A 23290-nucleotide genomic window follows, 5' to 3' on the forward strand; every position below is an offset into this window, starting at 1 on the left:
CCTTGGAACGAAGCCTCGATCGGCACCTCTCAGAGGGGAGCGTGCAAAGAGCGGGGTGAAACACGAGGAGGCGGCACCGTCGACAGGCCCAGTTTAGGGGCGGCCGGAAACGGCGATCATCTCGCCGGGTCAGCCGCGGGAGGAACGCCGATGATGACGAGGGGTCTCCCGCCAGCGCTCTTTCACGCGGACCGGTCACACAACGCATGTCGGTGCCCAAGAAGCGATATGCGCCCGCAGGAGGTAGTCGTCAAAGACAAAGAGGACGCGAGCCCCACCAAGCCGAAAGACCGACGTCGACAGGCTCTCGTTGGCGCGCGGGCGAGAAGACTCGGTCTTCTTCTGGCTCGCTCACACCATTTGTCATGTCTTTTCTTTTTGGAACCCTCCGTCCACTGACATGGCCTGCAGAGCCAGCAAGGAGGGGTGTGCAACGGCGAGCGACAACTGCTGACCCCGGTGGCACGACACGCCGCCGCTTCGGAGAAGCAGCGCGGCTGTAGTTCGAGGCGTCTATCTCGTGAATCAAAATGGATTGTCAAGAAGCGCCCGATTGCCTGACGCGTGCTCACTTTGTCTCTCCAAGAGTTGCCGCCAGGCCTTTGTTTCTTGTACGTCGGAATAGGCACTCAACCGCTGCCGAAAGAGTTTCGTGCACACTGAGCGAGTGAAAAAGGCGTGGGAGTCTGCATATAGTTTGCGTGACGCTTACTTCAAAGCAGACGGGCATGTTTCTCGGTCTTCGGGCATGCAAAGCTATTCAGCGGGGATACTAGCAATAATTTGTGTCTCGATCAGCAGCATCACTGTCGAACAAGATAGCCCGCATTATATTGGATTACAGGAGCCTTCGCTTTGAGACCTAACAACAACGCTTATTGCGAAATTTTTCACCCCGCCCCGCCGTTTTTAGGGGCGAAGCACCTTAAGTCCGAGGTATGTCCGTCCATCCGTGTGCCGGCGTCCGCGCTTACACACCTGCTCGACCACTCGTCATGATTCACTTCGTGGAGATGCGTGGTTTCAACAATAGGTTTAACAATAGACTAGTATGAATAAGAATTGCGACAAAACAATATAAAACACCTGCAAGCACAAACCCTAGTCGGCGACTTCAAGGTAGACATTATGGACCTTAGGACCTAGCTTTGTCGTCGACTCCTTATGTCACTTTATGTCACTCAATTTATATGGGGAAACGCTCGGGGTAAACGTACGGTTACTCACCCATACGATACCCAGGGCTTCGCCACTCGTCATGATTTACTTCGTGGAGATGCGTGTTTTTTTTTTTTTTTCAAGTGTCTAGGGTTACCGCATTTGCTTCAGTGCACAAAACATACGCGCGAGCGGACTAGCGCTTCTGGAAGCGCGTTAACTGGAAGGCACTTGGTGCCTCACCACACTGTTCGGTGCTCGCTAACTTTCTTCGCTCGAATAACCCGCGGGTCATGACAATACATCCTGAAAAGCTCGCGTCACTTCAAGGCACATCTTACCTGACACGCAATAGTGCTACACCCAGGCAACTGCTCCGCTTTCGAGAATAAAGGTACTGTGGAATTGTACACTGTTTGAAACAAACCGTCACACTATCCAGCTGCGAGGCGGCCTCGCCTCGCAGCTGACGGCCCGATATGTACTGCACGCAACTGCACCGACAAGTCGTATATACGGCTTGTTTTAGAAGAGTAACAGAGGTAGAGGGTGGTACGTAAGAGGAAAGGGGGGAAGGGGGTGGAAGCGGCTGGCAGAACATCCACCGCTTCTTCACGGGTTTGTTTGCACCGACACATTATTCATGTATGCGGGTACATCGACAGACAGTGAGGAATCAGGTAGTGGTGGTTGTGAAGCGTCGTCGTTCCTGTCTTGCTTATTTTTTTTTCTTAGTCACCGCTTTAATTCGGCGCCTGGCAGTGACAAAACGCTCCAGGAGGGTGTCCCCCCAGTCCCCCTTCGCGGTCGCTTCGTTCCTTGTCCAAAGGTGATCAGCGTGCGTTGTAACACCGCCTCTGTCGCCTGAGTCAAGCGCATCTATATGCATGTATATACCCGTCCGATTGTTCCGAATGACCCGTGACGAGAGTGAACACACTTTTCGGGCGTCAAGTGAGCAGGTTCCCGCGGCTGTCCAAGTGTGTAACAAGCCACTGATCATGCTCGCAAATGTGATTTTTCCTGTTGCCCAGCTTGCCCATTCACTACTACGTGAGTTCTTTTTTTTTTTTTTTTCCCGTGATATGTCTTTCCCCTTTGCCGCTTCCTGTGTTGCCTGCGGTTGCCGCTGAGTGTTGCCGCTCGCTTAAATGAACTCAAGTCACTGGATGGTTGAGCACAATTGATATATCTAAGAAAATATATATAAGATTGCTGCAAGAAAGTAGACGAGCCCAACGAACTTTTAGCGATTTTTATTTCATCCACGCATCTCCGTTGCACGATGCACGATATGTACATGTCGTAAATTGGATTGCATATATAATGCTAAATAGAGGTATGTCAGTATGTGCATAGTTCAACTCCTAGGCGCTTTAACTCACTTGTGTGCGCTCGTGTTTTATGAGTATAAGCGAATCAAAGGTGACAAGGTGACTTACAGTGCAGAGAGAGGTGGCGTTTTCTATGCGAATCTTGTGTGTATTTATGCACACGCAGTGGAACATCTGTCGTAACGTAAAACGTAAAACGTAAAACGACGGCCCGTCGACAGCTCATTTTACACGCACAACGCGTCGACGCGAGATCAAGCCCTGACGACATGGGCAGGAGAGGTTGCTGCCAGACATTTATATCGAGAGCCTCTCGGGAAAAAAAAAAAAATCCTTGTAAATTGCGCACATTCAGGATTTGGCAGAGCCAACTGAACCGTGTATATGTACAAAAGGTGACAAGTAAGCCGTAATTAACAATGATTTACGGAGCGCATAGGGCTTGCTACTGCAGTTTCTGGATACACTGTAACTTAGATTGCGTATACGGTATACCTATACGCATAGGTCCTGGCAAAAATAAATAATAATAATGGAGCTCATCAGACTCACTCAAGAAATATATTTTGCACTTAGGGCTCACTCGGACGCATGCAGCAGACTCAGCAAATTTTTCCTCAACCAACTCACTAAAAAGTTTTTCAAGCGGACTCACTCAGACTCACGACTCGATCGAGTTGAGGTGAGTCGACTCGTGAGTCTGTTAGCGATATTAGCTTTGTCGACTATAATGTCAGTGCCCTTCAACACAAACACAATCGGTGCCCTACGTGGCGCCTTGATCTCGTGCATTCAATATACGAGTTATCAGCGGTTGCAATCTTATAAGGATATTTTTGTTGCAAGACACGAGTCCGTGTTGTTCACGTTCCAATAAAACAGGACGAAGCTCGTTCCTCGTTTCTCCCCTAATCTTGGAACAAGTTCCCGTTACAAGTTCCTTGAATGCGAAAGGGACGCATTCCATGTTGCACTTCCAACATTGGAACATGTCGTATTTACGTACATTGATTTTTTTAAATTACACTGTAGTGTCGCACGAAGGGCGAAGCAAAGTGAGCAACGTAAAACTCAGCATCGAAATACGCATGAATTTGAACATTGTCTACAGCTAAGAAGATCCAAAGAAACGCACGTAGACGATTTTTTTTCAGGGAGCATGCACCGGACGTACTCCCAACACGTCTAACTGCAACACTGGCGCTCATCTATTACATAGATATGGCACTTTCCACTTCGGTCTTCAGATGCGCAGTCAGCTACCGCGCTTCAGATGTTGAAATGGATAGTTACTCACGATGCACACTGTTACATATGCGCGCAATATTCCGGCTCCTTCTCTAGTGCTGCCATCTATGCGCCGCCTTGAACTAAAGGACAGCAACTAGCGCCACCTACGTACGCTTCCGTAACCTTGATCTGGAGAATAACAGTTCCACTTCTGCTCTCGACTGGGCTGGTCCCGTATTCATCGTGGCCCAACAATAACGCAACATAACACACACCATAATTAAATTCTTGCTCAAGAAACAGCATTGAAAGAAACAATACATAGTCCTTTATTAAATGCTGATTCGATATCACAGTTTTGCAGGAGAAAAATGTCCAGAATACGCATTCGCAACCAAGTCCCTTATCTGAACTCAGCAAGAGTTGCATCTCGATGTTGGTGTCCGAAAGAGGGAACCACCACGTCAACACTTAATTTGGCAACGTTGAAGAGGCCGCCGCGGCGACTCGCTGCTCCGAAGCCATCTTTTCAATGCAATGTTTCAGGGAATGCCATCACAAGTTTCAACTTACAGAACCGCATTCACTACGAAGAAAGAGCTCGGAAAACACAATGAGCCGCAGCCCGCCCATATGTACAGTCGCCGACTGACTCCGTGGAACGGTTCATGTTTACGAAGCACGAAAAACACGGGGACGAAGCAGAGACACACACATGCAGGACAAGCGATCTGCTTATCTCTGCGTATCTCTGCTTCGTCCCCGTGTTTTTCGCGCTTCGTAAGAATGAACCGATTCCCACTAGGTCAGATAGCTGTGTCTGTGGAACGTTTATTGGAGGAACGCCGTTCCCTCTACCATTCCTACGTAAACGTAACGAGTTACCGCTACAGTTCCACCGACCCTTAATGGAATGGTGGCGTTCCTCCAAAAAAGAACTAGTCCCTGGAACGTCGTTACTTGGAACGCCGTTCCGTAAAACACTGTACGACTCGCACGACATATTTTTAGCAAGAACTTCCCGTGCAAGACTTTTCAGGGGGTGGGGGGTCAAGACACTCCCCTACCCTTTTTAACTCAAGCCTCTGCTCGATCAATATTGAGCTGGTGTATGAACACTAGTGCATTGAATATGTGTGAGTTAACGTGAGCCGACATAAGGATGACAGCAATTCTGAAGTTGCGTAGGTAGGACCATAGGTCGGCAAAAAAAGTGGAGGTCGCTCAGACTAACTAAAGAAACATATTTTCCGCTTAGAGCTCAGTCAGACTCAGAGTCAGAAAAATTTTGCTCACCCGGACTCACTCAAAGCCAGACTCACGGCCCAATCTGAGTCTGAGTGAGTCGACTCGTGAGTGAGTTGGCCGAGCTATATGCCTATACGTGTACCAAGTACGAGGCGCATTCGTTGCTATTGCAACCGACGCCTCAATATCGTCGCACCCCACGCGAACCAATTAGAGCCTTGCCGGCACGCAGAAGCGTCCATTCAAAAGAAGCAATATATGCAAGTACGCTCGCGCAAGCAACTTCCGAGGGCACATCCATCGGCCAGCCACCAGAACAAACGATCCGAGTATATGATATAGTCTTTGTCGTTATTATATCCCCACTTCCAACTAAACGAGTCCCGGCGCAAAAAAGAGAAGCACAAAGGTCCTCGCCGCTAACAGGCGTCTCGCACTGGCCGCTCATTGGGGCGAGCCGTATAGTATAATTGTTAATGGTCGCCAGCTGTCCTTGCTCGGCCTCGTTAATGCGCAGTTTCGCTTTTGTCCGGATGTGCCTTCAGCGTCGGACCCGCTTGCGCCGCATAGCGCTGCAGTGGTGCGCCTCTGTGCGCTGGCGGGGCGCGCAGCAGACGCGCTGAAGCGGCGTGCGCGGCTAATGAGAGAACGAGACGGTGAGAAAAAAGAGCGCGTATATGCTTGCTACGTGGACTCTCGTTGTGCGAGCGAGTCGAAGGACGCTGCGGTGGACAGGTGAAAAAGAAATCACCTAAAGAGATAAATACGGGGGTGGACATCGGACAGCCCCCAGATCTCGCAAATTGGAATCGCCGCGGCCGTAAGCGCATGCATGCAGCCGTGTATTTTGCCAGAGAGTGTGGTGCCGGCTGCATTTGCGCACGAGCGGTAATTGCCTTCACGAGGGTCTGCTCCGCACATCGGCCGCGTCCGCGTCGACGGCAAAATGCGGCGGCTGGCGCGCTTGCGCACGCCCGGCGTGGTTCACTGCGCAAGGACACGTTAGAGCACGCGCTCGCGACTGCTGCTTTTTTTGCCTAATACGCGCGCTTTGTGCATACGTACGCACATACAGATCCGAATTTATAAGGATTTTCTTTCGTTCTTTTTGCCGTTGGTACTTTTCGATAACGTTACGTCGACCGTTAGGATTGGCTGAAATTTTCAAACAATTCTGGCCTAAGAGGGTTTTGTTAACTGGGGCCCCGGTTTGGCGGTGGGGACGAAGCGCGCGAACTCAGATTTCACTGGAAAAGCTGTAAGTGTGAGGCCGACGCTGGCTGTCTTTACATATATTGTAATCCGAGTTTGCGCGGCTTCGCACGGACTTCTGCAGTGCGCATAATTACGGATATATTGTGTAAAGCGATCTTCGAGGGGCGTATCGCTTATATAGGCGTGCGAACTTGGGTGTCCTGTCATTGGTTACGCAATACCACCGCAGCTTCGTTCTCATGCACACAGCTGCGCTTTGGAAGTATAGCTGTACAGTGGCGCCACAGGAAAGCAACAACTCGAATCGCGCGCTCTTATTGCGGAATATTAGTCGAGATTCTGGGTTTGCAAGAGCGCGTCGAAACACACACATATACATAAGTATAGTAGGCGACAGATATTCTAAAGCTTAGTGCCGACAAATGACAAAAACATCAAAAGAATGACGCTTGTATAAGAGTTTAACTCCAGCAAGTGACAACTCGCGCACCTCCGTACGACGGTATTGCGCAAGTTGTCAGGGATTTCTCAAACGCGCGACGACTGCGTGCGCGACTGTATATATCTTCACACATCTTCTCTCGCGTGTTCGTAAATGCCTCAAACGATACGAAATAGACAATTTTTTTTTTTGTTCTGCGCTGTCGGTCGACATTCGTTAGCGTCGCTTTTGGGGCAGCACAGCGAACGATGGGAACTCGGTGTGCTTTTCCTTTTTCCCACTTCAAGCTACATCGCGTCTTTTTTTTTTTTTTTTTTTCGTTGGAAGCGTTGTCACCGGGACGCAAACTATTAATGACAGCTTCCGTTCGTGAGTGCTGCCACAAGTGCAAAACGACGCAAGAAAAATATTGCATGGCTGAGTTGCCATCCGCCACTGCTCAAGCCCATGATGCCATATAACTCTGCGAATAAAAAGTCCATTGGACACCATTTATTCGTAACGCCTCGTATTATCGGTTCACGTAGTTGTACAGACAAATAATTTTAATGCTTTTAGGGGAGTACAAAGGGAACTTCGCAAAACAGCGAATAGCGAAAAACAACACGAATTATGCCGTCGTTTTTTTTTTCGTTTTGTTTTGTTTTGCAAAGGAACTGAACGCGTGCAAAAGCGGCGGTCAAGAATGCAGAAGGGGGAGGGGGTGGCGCACACCTGTCCAATTAGCGAACGCGTGCGTCACCTGCACAAGCGTGCGCAGATGGTCGCGCTCCTTCTTGACCTCGTGAGCGCGCTTTGCCAGCCACGCCACTCAGGTTATTTATTTTAGCATATACTGTTCACCTGCAGGCCATTACAGGGGTCGGTTACAGATAATGACATCAGTACCTATCCGTCATCCAACATTATATAAAGCGCATATTTCAAGCTCTATTTACAAGTACAGTACAGAAATTCGAATGCCACATGAGTGCAATTACTACGTAATTTTTGCACAATTCAACACCATTTCGAGCGCTACAGTAACTCATATATATACAATCAAATTTTAGGTAACCCGAACACAAAAAAAAATTCTTTAAGGCCTTTCTCAAAATTTTCTAGTAAGCTACATCGGAGCGGTGGCAATGGTAATGGATTCCATTATTGAGTTGTTCTTGGAAAAAATGAATTTGCATACGCATGCACGCGCGCTGTTGAGGTCTTCAAACATATGTTCATTATTCCTCTGTGAATTCTTCCTCGGCGTGGCTTTAAGTACTGTGTTATATCTATGTCCTGAGTGTATATCTGTCACGTTTCTTCATCCATATTGATTGCCTGTCGCCATTGGTTGAGACGCCGCCGTTGTAGCTCGTATTCACGCCCCGCCACGGTGGTTTAGTGGTTATGGCGCTCGACTGCAGACCCGAAGGCCGCGGGATCGAATCCCGGCCGCGGCGGCTGCATTTTCGATGGAGGCGAAAATGTTTGAGGCCCGTGTCCTTAGATATAGGTGCACGTTAAAGAACCTCAGGTGGTCCAAATTTCCGGAGCCCATTTCTGTGCCACATACGGAGTTCTTGCGTATAGGACGGACGAATTTCGGTTTCGCCAGGGCACATACAGCCTCGCCGTAATAAAGCATCTCACCGCGTGCCAGTGCAGCGCGTACGTGGTATACGTTTGTCATACGAAACGTGGGGGCGCCGTAAAAATAAGTTAGGTAGAGTTACTGTATATGCTACCTTTAGGTAGCAGAGTTGCGCATCTGTCTTCAAAACGCCGCTAGCAACCATGCATTGCGGAGAAGCTGACGCTTGGGCCAATTTTTGTGTTTCTCTACGCCGCCGCTGCAGCGAATCGGATTGACACCAGACATCGACAGTTAAGTTAACCACAGGCCTTCGACACGCCAAACTTGTCGATCAGCGACACGGTAGGCATGCCGCCTGCAAGAACGAAGAGCGGCTTCGCCGCATAGCTGTGGTTGCTAGTCAGACCTATGCGCAACTCTGCTACCTAAAGGTAGCATATACAGTAACTCTAAAGATAGGCGCACAGTATACAGTCAACTGTCCCAGGACTCTGATGAATACACGCGATGAACGTAATAAAAAATTAAGATGCCCAACCACAAAAATGTCGTCTGCTATAGGCTTACGCTTTCACTTTCTAGCAAACTTGTTCCGAAATGGTATACAACCAAACAGCAACGAAGCGTTGGATCACTTCACCCCGCCATCGCTGCACGACTTATTTCGGTTCCCTTCAACTCTCAGTGCGCTATGGCCACAAAGGGTCTTTAAGAGGGTAGTTTGCTGGGCAACATCTTATTGCATTTCGAAGAAGGCAGCGTAAAAATAAAAAGACCGTTTCTTTTTTTTAACCTTGTTAATCTGCACTGCCTACTTCAAGAAGAAAAAAAGGGTCCTTAGTAGTCTTATCGTGTACGAGTTAGCGGCCACATTCCCGGCCTCGCTCAGCCCTGAATCCTCGAGCACAACAGGAAAAAAACAGCAACAACATGCTTAGATATGTCACAGCGTTCACGACGCGCTAACTTCGGACCGGACTAGCTTCGTTATCCGGATGCAGAGTATCGGCAGCAGCCCAGACGGCGTGGTCCAGCGAAGCGGTGGGATGCGAGGGAGGGGGCTAACGGCGTCCATAAATCACCGTCTCTCGGTAATCAATTGGGACGGCCACGCCTTGAAGCGTCCCCCTCCCACCGTTTCTGCCCGAAAAGCAACCACGCCTGCTGCTCTCCTCTTCGCCGAAACGCAGCCGCCATCTTGCCGTTCCTCGAGAACCGCGTCCGACGAAGAGCGGTGTTCGAGGAGGGAGACACGCGAAAAATTTTCAGCACAGCGAACAGCGACCAAGACCACTTTTCTTGGCGCGCTCCAGTTTTGATGTGTGGTGGTCGCGCTCTGCCCTTGGTGGCCACCCTTTCGGTTGGTTTTTGGATGTTTGTTCCTTTTGGATGCTTGTTCGCTATCCTCCTCAATTAGCAGTGGCCAGAACCTATAGCAGCGACCGTATCGCGATCGCATTATTCGTTCGCACGAGTCCCTAAGTATCGGATCCATCAAGCATGCTGGAAACAGGGCGAATACATCTGCGATCCCGCTTTGGACTGCATAGCTCGCTGAACGGTTCTTCTTAGTAACGCTTCAAAAGCGCAATTGCTTTCGTGGTAGTCGCATTGCGCAGATTTCTCCGCCCCACTCCGTAGCCACCATATTGATGATGAAACGTACAAGACCTAGTGTTATTGTTAGACACCGAAATTAAAGCAGCTGAAACATGCGTATACGGTGCCACCTACGTAGACGAAGCACGCAACCGCCCTCACCATGCATGGACAGGGGCCATACTGCTTGCCAGTGGCGCAAATCCAGAAAAATCACAAGGAGGACAAACACCTTGTCTTGGCGGCCACTCTGGTTTTATAAATATAGGTTTTCATTTTTTTGATTGCATAAACATTAAAACCATGCTTTGAAAAAAAAGAAACGGGCATGGGCCTGGATGCCGAATCGGGGAGCTTAATCTAACAGCACTAAGCAGCCAACAGCAGAAACGTACGCTGATGAAGTTAGTTTCTGAGTGCAACTCGAAAGGCTCTAGCATATTTCTAGTTAATGTCATTTGAGTTAAGCCATCAAATGAAAATACTAGCACTTTCTTGCTATAACGCATAAAGGTACAACTTTTCTTCAAGTTCTGCTCGATTCCCCAGTGTGTGTGTGTGTGTGTGTGTGTGTGTGTGTGTGTGTGTGTGTGTGTGTGTGTGTGTGTGTGTGTGTGTGTGTGTGTGTGTGTGTGTGTGTGTGTGTGTGTGTGTGTGTGTGTGTACCTGTTAGAAATAGCCCACCACGATTTACTCCTCCATGGAAACTTTCTTGTAAAGCACGTTTGTTTGAACCGGTGATTTTTTAAAAATTACGCGCACATTCCAGCAATCGGATTCATACTTCATCGTCAATGCCTTCCAGCAAACCATCGACATATAAAAATAAGAGTGGATCATCAGAGATTCTTCATTAACTTTTCATTCTAAAGCTAAGCATAATAGCCATTTGCAGCACGTCAGAAGTAACCCGTAACATTTCATAAAGCTTGTGTTCTACAGTGCCTTTCGGAAAGGAAAGCAGCTACTTTCACTTTTTTTACTACGTTTTTGCACTTTGTAAGGGCTTTTTGAAAAAGGGGGGGGGGGGTCACTTGCGAGGGGTGTCACCCCCTCCCTCCAGCCTGCGCACAAGGAGAGGGGTATCAGGGGGTCTTGCCACCTCCCATGATTTACGCCGCTGCTGCTTGTACCATGCACTGCCAAGCTTCTGCAGACTATGCGCCCAGAGGAAAAGATCAAAAAGAGAAGAAAGCCTACAAGTGGGAGTCCGCATTGCGCTTCTGCTTGCATTGCCAGTGCAATCAACTCAAAACGATATTCGTTAAACCGGAAACGCCGACCATTAAAGCTTGCTATCTTTGTTCCTGAACTGGCCTTTAAACTTGCAGCCAAGATTATTTACGCATCGTCGTGTAAGGCCGGCACTTACTTTTCCAGCGGCCTCCTCGGGGCGCGGCGTGAAAGGAGGACGCCACCGAAGATGGCTCTATTTCATGGCTATCTTTGTGGGACCTCTGCGCAGTATACGAGAAACTACATGCTACAGATTCAAGCGTAAAAAGTAAAACTTTATTTCGTTTAGCATTTCAGGAAGAAAGTGGCGAGGTGGTTGCTTCACGCCTGACTAATTTCGCAGGGACACGTGCAGACCTGTTCCGAAGACAGTTACACATACGTGCACTTAACCGAGGACAATAAGTGGCAAAATGCACGCGTGTAGTTTGTGCGAGTATATTATGCCGTGCGGGCGGTCATTGCGATGACACGCGTGCCACAGCAGCAGCATCTGGCAACGCATACCTGCTCAAGTATGCAACCTTGCGAAATCGCATGACCGATTCGCAATGGCAATTATTCTGCATCGAGAGTAGCGCTAAGTATATGAGCATGTGACCTGGTGTATAAAAAAACAGAACGTACAGTCGCCAGCAAGCTTAGCTCGAACGCTCCGCAGCGTGGCCTGGACTGGTTTCACTGATGCCAACCGCGAAGCGCTGGGCGCTGTTGCCGAGATAATACCTCGGTATGCTTGGATAGTATGTCGGCATGCATTGGTAACACCTCAGCAATAGAACCGCAAGCTACACGGCGCTGGCGTCAATCAAACCGTTTCAGGATACGCCGCGGAGCGTTCGAGTTAAGCTTGCTGACGACTGTACACCAAAAAAGAAGACAGACTGAATTTTGTGATCCAAGCAAGCACATTCCCTGCATAACAAAGTCGCAGTGCCGGCTCTGAGTACGATGTAAGCCTATTTGGTATAGGCTATTTCTAAAGCTCATTATAATAAAAGTGCGGGCTAAGGCCCTCTTCTGGTGAATATGTATCTAAGTATTCCCCCCCCCCCCCCCCCCCCCCATCCTGTTTCCCAACGCTATAGGACTGTACGTGAGAGCTCACTTCAGCCAACCGTCATATGGGATGCAAGTCAAGGCGACCGGTCGTTGACAAAGAGCGCTTGCGAATGAAAATGGTTTTTCGGCCTTAGCTACGCGCCCATGATGATACACATAAGGCATGCCCTGTTCATGTCGGCACTGACCTGCGTTTCGGTGAGGCTGAGAGACTGTGCGAGCTGCTTCCTCTCAGCGCCGACAACGTAGTGGTTCTTCTCGAAGGCGTGCTCCAGCTTCAAGAGCTGCGACGGCGAAAAGGCGGTGCGGATCCGCTTGGGCTTCCGGAACGGGTGCAACAGGAAGCCCGCCGGCTCGGGACCTGCGATCACCAATAACCAATATTTCTCGAGCTGTTCCCTGAAAGTTATGCTGCCCACTGTTTTGAAACAACAATATTCCAACACCCCCTCCAAGAAATTCTTAATACGGCAAAATGATCGCTTGACAAGTGCCATTTTTCGTCGTGTCATTCTTTCTCGCCTTTTAAGCATGGACGGTGACATAAAATCTGGTTTTATAAAAAACGCCACACCAGTGAACGTTATCATCAGACCCATTAAAGACAAAAACCAGCAAACATAGTACGCTCAGGAAATGTCATTGTACCCGTTCAGTCTACATTGAATCTTATACTTATGACCCCTTAAAGGGATACTGAACGAAAAAAAGAAAAAAAAATGACGAAAACGTCGAAATTCTACCCAGAAGCCGCGACTGTTACGGTAAAAAGAGTTTATTTCACATATTTTTGAACAGTTGTCTGTATTCGTGGAGGACTGACAGCGGGCGGCGGCTGCACGCCAGCGCGAGCCGTGACGTCAAAGTCACCCCGGGGGATGCAGGGTTCGCGTTTTCCTGTCCTGCCACTTCCCTTTCTCCACCACTGCTTTACATTCCACTCTCCCCCTTCCACAAAGGCGCTGTGATGTAACCCCGGAGCTTTACACCACCCGGGAACTTTGTTCGCTGCCGGTGCCGTTCGTAGTGGTTCTAGGAACCGTAGTGGGGGCTGAGCTGGTTGAGATACGCGGGCGACGGTTGGCATTGTTTGCACGCCCGTTTTCGGTGACGTTAACGTCACTTCCTCTAATTCCCGGTACGGCCGCTAGACGCGGCAGTTTGTGAAAAAACGTATTAAATTAATTATTTTCCGCTAAATTCTGTCTGAAATGAAGGTTGTGTCTACCTATTTCAGCATCCAATCTTGGCAGCAAATCTCGGCAGCAAAAATTTCGTTCAGTATCTCTTTGATGTCTTTGGCCCAATATATGACGCCCGATCCGTGGGTCGGGTAATGCTTGTTTCAACTCCATGGTTGCAATAAAGACGCGTCCAGTGGGCCTAGCGCACACAATTGCGACATACCGTATAGATGCTGTGAAATGGGCTAATCCACTTCCGAAAGTTCGCTCACTGGAACGTGTGTTCTGGATCCGTGCATTGTATAACATAGCTTCTATGCACCTTTATGTCGAGAAAAAACGTCTTCAACTGCATTCGATTCCATTTGGCACAATCCCGCAGTCGCGTTCTCCACACGACCGACTAGGGGCGTAGCCAGAATTTTTCTGCAAGGTGCTTCTACCACTCTTTATGTATGTTTGTGCAGGTGTTTGTACGTATGCGAGTATATATACGCGTGAAAATTTTCAAATTTTCATGCCGTTTGATCTCCCCAACCTCCACCTGGCTGCGCCGATGCCACCAACAGTCGTTCGTTTCTCAACCTCGAAAGGCCCTCTCATGTCAAAGTTCTTTACTGTGCAACCGCTAACATCAACTAAGCAGCACAATTGGGCGACGGTAATAACTAGCACCAGAAAGGACAACAACTCCGCCGCAGAATTTCAAACGCTTTTGAGTGCAGTGAGTGTGGAATGGTATAACAAACATATCGGAAATGCATGTCGCATAATTTATAACTTTATGTTAGCAGCACACGCATAGATGCGTTCTTCTCGCATATATGGCAAGGAACACGGTCCCGCAATAAGCGGAAACCATTAAAGAACAAGGTGACATGTGCGGTTAATCCAGTTGTTTTTCTCCTGCTTGTTCTATATATTCGTGCTTCTCCTTTACGTTGCGGGCACCGCGCGAGATGTACAGAAGGGTATACCACGCACGACAATAAAGTGTCGGCATTAGTCGCATTAGAATTCACAGCGCCGGAGTGTTTACTCAGCTGCCGCGATTCATGAATGTCAATGACAGCATATATGAAGCAGAAATATTTGATGCCTGCGACGAGGAGGGGATACTGCTATGCGTGCTTAGGCGGCGAACGCTCCAAAGAGAGGCCGCAATACAATGCAGCGCGGCAGAGAAGCGCCGACAAAAAAAAAAAAAAAAAAAAAACATGGCGGCGTGAGAACGCTACAGACGTCGCGATGAGAGAGAGGCGGGCAAGAAACATGGGCGGGACGCCGCTCCACGACGCCATCGACGCGGCTAAAGAAAACGTTGCGAATCGAGGTCCTCGGGAGCGCTTTGTAAATAGCCCCCGCTCATCAACGCGCAGCGACGGTTGGTAACCAGAGCGCCGAATTAGGACTCCATTGACGCCCTATGAAAACTCGCTGCAACCCCGTCGGCCTCGACCGAGCGCCAGAATGCGTCACCACTGTCGTATGCTTCCATTGTCGTGCGCTACAGATCTGCCGCCGCCGTCTCTGCTAAGCCGCTTGAAGAAGGGGCGGATATCACCCGCCTCCCCCTCTCCGACATCTCTGTTGGTCTAAAGGGGCGGGCTGGCACTACGGGGGGGGGGGGGGGGGGGGCTGTTGTATGGATTTTTTTCGGGGGTGTGTCATGTATACATAACAGGGGCCAGCGGTGGGCGACGGGCGCTCACAATGGAGCCCTAACAAACGTATAATTCACACGCCCGCGTCCCCGAACAAACCGCCGTGTCGGCAGGACATCCACAGAACGCTATGTCGCCCTCAACACCCCCCACCACCTCTTCTTCCAATATCCATGACGCGCCCCGTGTGACAAGCGCGCCCGAGCGCGCCGGCGGGAAAAAGCGAAGCAGAAACATATGTCGCGGATATGCGGCCGCTTTTCAGCGCGCATTAGGCCCGCTTCCATCCAATGCACCCCGACCCCCCCCCCCCCCACCTATCCTCTCCAAAGTGGCAGCCTTCCCGCCACTCGACGCTCATCCACGAAGCAGGCGCGCTGCCGACGACTAAATCTCCCGCCTATAGTCCCGGCTTCCCATTCAAGCGATTCGAGTACGGCCTTTGAGCCGGGGTTCATAGCGAGCGTCAGTCCTCTGTTGGCACCCGTGTTAGGCTGCTCCCCTCCCATACGACAACCCACTCCATTCCGGGCACCGCTCCACACGGCTTCTCTTTCGCCGACAAGAGAGCCGCTTTCATTTCCGCGACCGACTCCGCTATTGCGCGTACTTAATGTTCCCGATCGAAGCCGACCCTCCCCTCACTGTAGCTCCCCCACTTTCTTTTAACCCCGGCGCTTTGATCCCTTTTCGAGCCGCCGATTGGCCCGCCAGCCGGGCTCCCGATCTCAATGTCGCCGCATCCGGCCAATGGCGTTCGCCGCCATTCATTTCGTAGCACGATGACGATGGCAACTGGGTCGGCCGGCGGCAGCGCTCTTCCCAGCGTTGTGCTCGGCCGGCTCTTATTTTATCGCCGGCTTTTCCTTCTGGCTACTTCATTCGCTCGCCGAACAGCATCGATTCAAAACCACGCTTACAGGACTCTTTTTCTTTTTTTCGTATAACGGCTCCCCGGTGTGTGACACATAAAATATCCCAACACCTATCCCCCATCCGTTTGATAACCTTCCTTATTCACGCTTCTTTATGCAACTTATGCGTTAAAGAAAGACCCGTTGAACACACGCAAAAAAGAAGTACATAAAGGAGCAGCGATGCGTACTGTGTTCCCGCGAAATTGAACGTTCTTTTGTTCGCTAAGTACGCGATCAAACCGCGCTCGATTCCCGGCAAATTCTGTCGAATAACATTTCGCCGTTGTGACCCCCCACCACCCCACCACCCCAAACGCTCGCTCTGCCGTTCATGTTTCGCACCCCGTGTTTTGCACCGTCGCCTCCCTAATGATTACTCGTTCGCGAAGAGCGCGCCGCCGCTCGTTCTAACGTATACGTTTGTTGTGCGCACCAGCATAATTGGTTTAAACCATCTGCTTCTCAGGCAGAGAAGCCTACGCACAACGCGTTTAAAAGCGTGTCCAGCGCTCCCTGCAAAGAGAGGACATCGCTGCGTCACCAGCTGTTCACGAAGTCCGTATTCAAGCTGCGCTTCTCAGTTGCGCGGAAACGCGCGATTCCTGCAGCCGCTGGACAAAACTCAAACCAATGACAGCTTTGTTTTTCTACACTGCTCTTTTTTAAACAAACGGAGGGCTCTACACTTACGGAACGAACATTCAATCTAGATAGCTTTAAACGCCCTTTTCCGTTAAGAAACGCATTAATTTCACTAACATAGGTTGGTCTATTACTTTACTATGTTGCAGCGGCGTTCCTTCCATGGCGTTTACTTCAGGTAAACGCCATGGAAGGGCGCCGATTACTATAGTAATCGGCGCCGTCTAACATAGCGGGCTAGTCGCAGCTCTTATGTCTACTGGCATTGAATATATAAAGAAAGCGCGGCCGACGCAAGCGAGGTTTTGTGGGGAACATGTCGAAGACGTGTTATAAGACAACGCGTCGACTTTGCGAACAGCGAATGCATGGCATCACCTGTGTCCAACTCCCGAAGAGCGCCTTTTACGTTTTTCTTGCAGCGACATCATCAGACCTGCTGCTTTCTTCTAAAAATAAAGTTGTATAGACAATTAAACCTTTGTTATTTCTCCACGTATCGCCCTTCTTTCTCTTTGTAATAAGACAGCCACCCAGGTAACCACGTCGGCTCTCCATCCCAGACCATAAATCCGCCTTTGCCACGCGGTATATGTATGTTGCAGACCCACTGTTGTACGCCAAGGCGGCGAGCACGCGTAGAGGCGTTCGTTTCGCGAGTTTGATCGGAGTGACAGGCCGGAATCATCAGTCTCGCTGAGCGCCGAGGCACCGCGCTGTGCACAGCATATATCTAACAACGCCACGGCAGAGAAATAAAAACAACCGGGGGCAAGTCATTTCTTTCTGCGCACCGCGTTGGCCGGCCACAAGGCGCCAAAGGCAATAAAGAACAGTGACGAAAGAAAAGCAAAACCAAAATGAGACGCCATGTGGAAGAAAACGTGACGTTTTCTTCCACAGCCGCCACCCACCGCCTTTGCGTACAAAGTTCACCCATGCGATATGAGAGCACGCAGTGAGGACACCGAATGTGCGAGTATACAGCACACACACATAAAATGCAGGGTCACTAAATGCGCCCAGGTGCACGTCTACTCGAACACGACGACGTCAAACCATGCATACGGTAAAACGTGTCGAAGGGTCGACCCGGGTATGCCCGATTTTCGATTGGACAAGCTCGCGCCGAATCTGCTCTCACCTCGTCGCTTTCGTGGATGCAGATATCTGTGTACTTCGCAGTTCTGATGACCAACAAAACGCCATAAATTGTTCGAATGTATATTGCCAACTTTGAATGCTCCGAGGTACTTATTCTTCCTTTGTCTTTGGCATCGCGCAAACCAAGAATTAAGTGGAGAATTGTTTAGGGAGAGAAAAGACACGGCGCACGTGCTGTTGCGTATATTACGCACGTGAATGGGGGGACAAAAAGCGAATAAAGAACAATCACGAGGAACCGACACGATCACTGCTTGCCATGCGGTCCTTGTGCAGTTGGAAGAAGCAGTGGCCACGTAAATCCGGAAGAATCACAAGGGGGGGGGGGGGCACACATCCTGCGACGGCGGCCATTTGGTTTTCGTAAATGTAGGTTTTATTTTGAATGACACGAAAATTAAAATCATGCATTCAAATTATAAAGAAAACAAGCATGTACCTCGGCGCCGGTGCAAGGAGGTTAACCTAACAGCACTGATTAGCCAATTTCTAGCATATTCCTAGCTATATAATATATCATTCGGGGTTAGCCGTCAAATGAAAATACTCGGACTTTTTTGTTGTAACGCGTAAAGGTAAAGCACCTTTTTTTTTAACTTCAGCTCAACTCCTAATCCTGTATACCTGCGATAGACATAGCTTCCCACGATGTACCCCTGGAGTCTTTCGTGTAAAGCATGTTTATGTGAACCGGTGATTGTTCTTTTGAATAACACAATAACGGTGGAGCAATCAGATTCATATTTCATTGTCAATCGCTAATAATTTACCGTTAATAAATAACGGTAAATGATCGAGATTCCTGCATTATTTACTTTGCATTTTAAAGCGCGGCGTAATGAACATTTGCGACACGTCAGAAGTAGCCCGTATAGCATTTAAAGAAGCGCGTGCAATCAGCACATTTTCAAACGAGCACATTTCACTTTCGCACTGCGTTTCTGCTTTTTCGAAGGGCTTCAGGGTTCACAGTTGTTTGTACGACGAGTGCGCGATAAACTGTCAAACAATTCCAATATGATGTTCCAAAGCTAAATCCCAAGGGGGGACACTTGCAAGGGGTGCCCCCCCCCCCCCAGCCTGAAGACAAGGAGGGCACACAATGAAAACCCCCCTGACCCCCCCCCCCCAACCCATGATTTACGCCATCGGGAAGAAGAACGAAAATATAAGGTCTTCCCGCGTTTACTATTGCCGCACCAACATACTCTTAGTGCAGGCTGCCGCATACATGGGCAATTAACAACCCCGCACTCTCTTAATTTACTTGTATTTTATTTATTTTTAGCTTTCTTTATAATTACATTGACGATTAGGATTCGAGGATATGTGCGCGTTGCGCCATCTCTCGGCGGCGGCAGCGGCTCCCTGTCGTAACTAAATGGGAAATAAGCGATAACAATATCATATCTGACAAGAAAAGTTGTAGTCATCAAGATCGACTCCCTGTTCTATGCAACATGCTCACCAGAAAATTGTGGTGAAATTGCGTGGCAATCAGTACGCGGCTTCCTGAATATCTAATACGTTGCAATGCGGCCCATGTGAAAACCCACGTGGTTTGTAGTGCGCCTCTGCAATTTTACCAGAATGTTTCGCTAGATATCTGCTGTATAGTACCAGGAGTAAATTTTTGTTAATTAGTTTTTTCGCAAAACATGATCTTCTCTCGCGTATAGTTCCCATAAGGTTACAGTAGCCGCTGCCACCGCGGAGAGATGGCGCCACTCGCAGATGTCCCCAAACACAGGGAACGATGTCCCAGTCGAAACACCCTCGTTCCCACATGCTCGCCTATTATAGCACCGCACACGTAAACAGAGCGCACATCGTCACTCACAGTGAGGACCTTGGATGCATGTATGTCCGGCAACTTCTCGAAAACAACACGTCACACATGCAGCTATACATCGTGTGCCGATGTTTAAAGGGGCTCCAGTAAGTGACAGCTGGTCTAGCTGACGTTTATTGATGGAGGCTCTTCTCTGTATACCAAAGGGCTGCGGAGAGACATACTTTCGCGAATAACAATATGATGTTATTGCACATTTCGGCTGATATAGGCAATATATAGCGCCTGTCATCCGAGTCGATCGATTCAATGCCACAGAGGCCTCGCGATTCTTCCACGTGCGACATCCCATTTGCTTTGCGGCCGTTCGAGATACATATAGCCACAAGCTCTTCAACGCGATACTGAAGGATCCTCCGAGAACAATACTCCCGTGTCTACAGAAATAAAACCGCACGCTATATAACAGTTTGCAAGAGAGATAGTATAAAACGCACTAACGAACTAAGAGCTCTCTTATATTGATGTTCGTTACTGAGATACACAGTAGTGAACGTGACAGCTTTTATTTTCTTTTAAGTGCGAAGCATTTCTTAGCGAACCTTTGGCACTTTGAGCGTTTCTATCTATCTATCTATCTATCTATCTAGCCGCCTACGTCTGGGTGCTCTCATGATCGCCTCCTTAACTTGGTGTAGACCAAAATTGGCAAGTGAGGCTAAGATGATTCGACGAATATGAATGTCTGGTCTTGACATGAATAACGTGAAAATCCTGTCCCGTACGTCGTCAAACCCTTTCCTCCATACACGTGTGGCACATACCCGTTTACCACGGGCCGCGGTGTACGGGTATGCGCCACAGGTGATTGACAGTTTACATCTACCCAGGAACGGCGAGAACAGACATTCGTAATTTCAATGAGAGAGCGTTAAGAAAAACCGACATCGGCAGCGTTGACCCGACGAACGGAAAGAATAAGAATTAGGATCCCAGCAGGAATCGAACCCAAGCATTCTGCGTGGCAGTCGGGTATTCTACGACAGAGCCACGCCAGGTGTATAAAGTGGTTTGGAAAAAACAGCCTATGCAGCCGTGATGTCGGTGCAACGTCTGTTGTGTTTCTGGTGCTGGCTATCTAATTTTGCAAGAAAGCAATAAACACTACACATGTACAACTACCATACAGGCGTCATATCAGATTAGCGTCTGTGGTTGCAGTGTTGGCTCTGCTTTTATAGCGGTCTAATAAACATTACATTTGTATTCCTATGATTCAGGAAGCTATTATCGAAGCATTGCTCGACCCAGGTGGAATACATTAACGACAGTTACGTGTGATATTCACATGATTGCACCATAAAATGCGCTTATTTTCGATAATACTGACGTATCTACTCTAACGTGAGGGCTGACGTTACATCGCATCATAATTTACTCTTTGAACGCCACTCAGTGTTGTCGACGTGCCTGGTAAGCCCACGATGTGCACACAGCTACTACACTTACAAAAACACATCGATCCAGCTCGTAACGCTTGGCTCAAAGCCATAAAATACAGCATAGAAGTACTCGCTGACTGCTTCGCATGAAACCGATTCCCACAACGCGTGGGATCTGCCGAATTTTTTTTGGAATTTTGGACCGTCAAGAATTGAAAGAAAACAACAACAACAACAACAACAACAAAAGTTCATAGCACACATTGACAACCATGACAACCGTTAATATAAGCTATATATTTCAAGGTTTTCTTCAATTACTTTAATCTGAAACGAACTATTGATATCGGCGCAGAGGTTGGCAAAAACAACGATTTCCGCCTCAGACCCACGTATTTATAATTATGTGAACTATACATAAACATATTTCGCACACGCAATGATCCATGCAGCTGAAATGCTCAATATTTAGCCAAATCCGCCGCTTTGCGGCTGTCATTTGGCGCTGTTATGTGCTCGAGTGCGCTGGTTCGCTTCCCAACCAGGGAGGCCGCATTACGATCGGAGGGCAATGCACGAGAAAGAAAAACCTAGATAAGATAACAACATTCGTATTGAAATTTAATGGCAGCTTACAGAACTCTATGCGGTGAAAATTAATCCGCAATCTCCCACTGTGACGTGTCTCATACAGATATCGTGGTTTTTGCGCATAATTAAAACTCCAGGACGCATAAATCTTCAAATTTTACACGTTGCCGATCGACGTGAGACGCCGCAATGCGTCGATCGGGATGTAATTAGAGAAAATTTTCGAAACCAAAATAATACGAACTAATGCGCTTTTGACAAGTTATCACATAAGTGTAACTAATCGCTTTCGTCTTGCATGCGCAAAGTTATATATATTCCGCAAGTCCTTATAAACGGACTGAAAGCTTTGTCGAGATATCTTGAAGCGCTGAAATCACAATTGTCCTTGCGCTCTACCGCGAAATAGACGGACGATCGGTCATAGTAAATGATGGTTTTGAAAACATTAGGCGAAGAAAGGAAAAAAGCCAGAATGAAGTCCACATTATATGTTTCGCCGCATCTCCCCTCAGCAAGTGCGCATGCGACCGCGCATTTCTCTGGCCGTTGTCCTGCTTGCTGAACTATACGTCACACAATCGAGCGACGACGTGCAACGCTTACACAGCAGTAATGCACCGGTCGCGCGCTGTTTGCAGGCTGCACGATGCTTAGAGCAAGCGCAAAGAAGAAAAACACTGAATGAATTCGCACCGATGGATTGCTCTTTCATAGCACTGTACGCAGTTCTTTCGCGAAATAAAAAGAAAGCATGATTAGCGCACGAAATTGAAAGGCATAGACTTTCCTTAAATTTCCGTCATCGTTTTATCGTAACTATTGCCATAGTCGTTATCATCATCATCCAGCTAACTAAATCGCCGTTTTGCTTCTGAAATTCCCGGCAAACGGGTAACAGCAGGTAACAGCAAAGAAAAAAAATGGCCTTGTTACGTAATACTGTGCGAACTGCGTGCAGAAAATCTGCGTAAATAATGCTTCAGTGGTTTATTTATCACAGCGTATGAATTTATTTGTTAAAGCTTACTAGAATATGTCGGGGCGGTTTACCCCTCACAACGTCAAGCCGTGATTTATTTAACGATGCTGTTTGCCATATGCGTGCGCATGGTTCTACATTAGGAAGAGGGGGGGGGGGGGCAAGTTTCGCAGCCCCCCCCTCCCCTCCCCAACTTGGTTGAGTCCGAAAGAAAACAAGCTTCGCAGTGTATGCAAACACAAAAATGAAGCGATGACGAGCTTCTCACAACCGCTTTGCCTTCGGGTAATGATGGGAAGTAAAGCGGTCTTGGGACGCAAAATGGCGTCCTCGGCCGTCGTTATCGTCAATCTCTCCATGGCCATAGCCGTGCACTTCAAAGAATGACAAGACAGATGCAACTCAGTAGAGGTATGGGGCAGACTTGGCGCGCTCCCGTTACGTGGTTAGACCCCCCCCCCCCCCCCCCATGCGCATGCATATACTGTTTGCTGTCCAACCTATACAACTAATCCATCTGCAAACTTATTCGCATTTTTTATATATTTACATAGAAATACTTGCTCCGAAAGACCTTACTTGTTGTGTTGTGAAAATGTCAATGAAAGCAGCTGAAGGCTTTTACTAACAAGTTATAATAATATTAATCGAGGCTGTTCACTTATCCACGCGGATAGCTGTACGGGTCAGCTATACGGTACATGCCACAGTATAAAGACTCAAAGGAGTCTGTGATACAGCCCGCGGACAATACACAGAACGGATAAGCGAAGTTTCTGCGAAGCCTTATGACGTCGTCATGGTATATACGT

General features: G+C 48.6%; 1 protein-coding gene across 1 annotated transcript in view; it reads right to left on the reverse strand.

Moving 5' to 3' along the window:
- LOC119392185 (homeobox protein EMX2-like) overlaps positions 1 to 23290 on the reverse strand; it is a 94484-nt gene that overhangs the window by 21312 nt on the left and 49882 nt on the right. The window contains exon 2 of the mRNA XM_037659670.2: positions 12289 to 12461. Coding sequence (XP_037515598.1) covers positions 12289 to 12461 — 173 coding nt within the window. The remainder of the gene's footprint in view (positions 1 to 12288; positions 12462 to 23290) is intronic.

The sequence above is a fragment of the Rhipicephalus sanguineus genome, chromosome 1 (assembly GCF_013339695.2).
Source record: "Rhipicephalus sanguineus isolate Rsan-2018 chromosome 1, BIME_Rsan_1.4, whole genome shotgun sequence".
Lineage (NCBI taxonomy): Eukaryota > Metazoa > Arthropoda > Arachnida > Ixodida > Ixodidae > Rhipicephalus > Rhipicephalus sanguineus.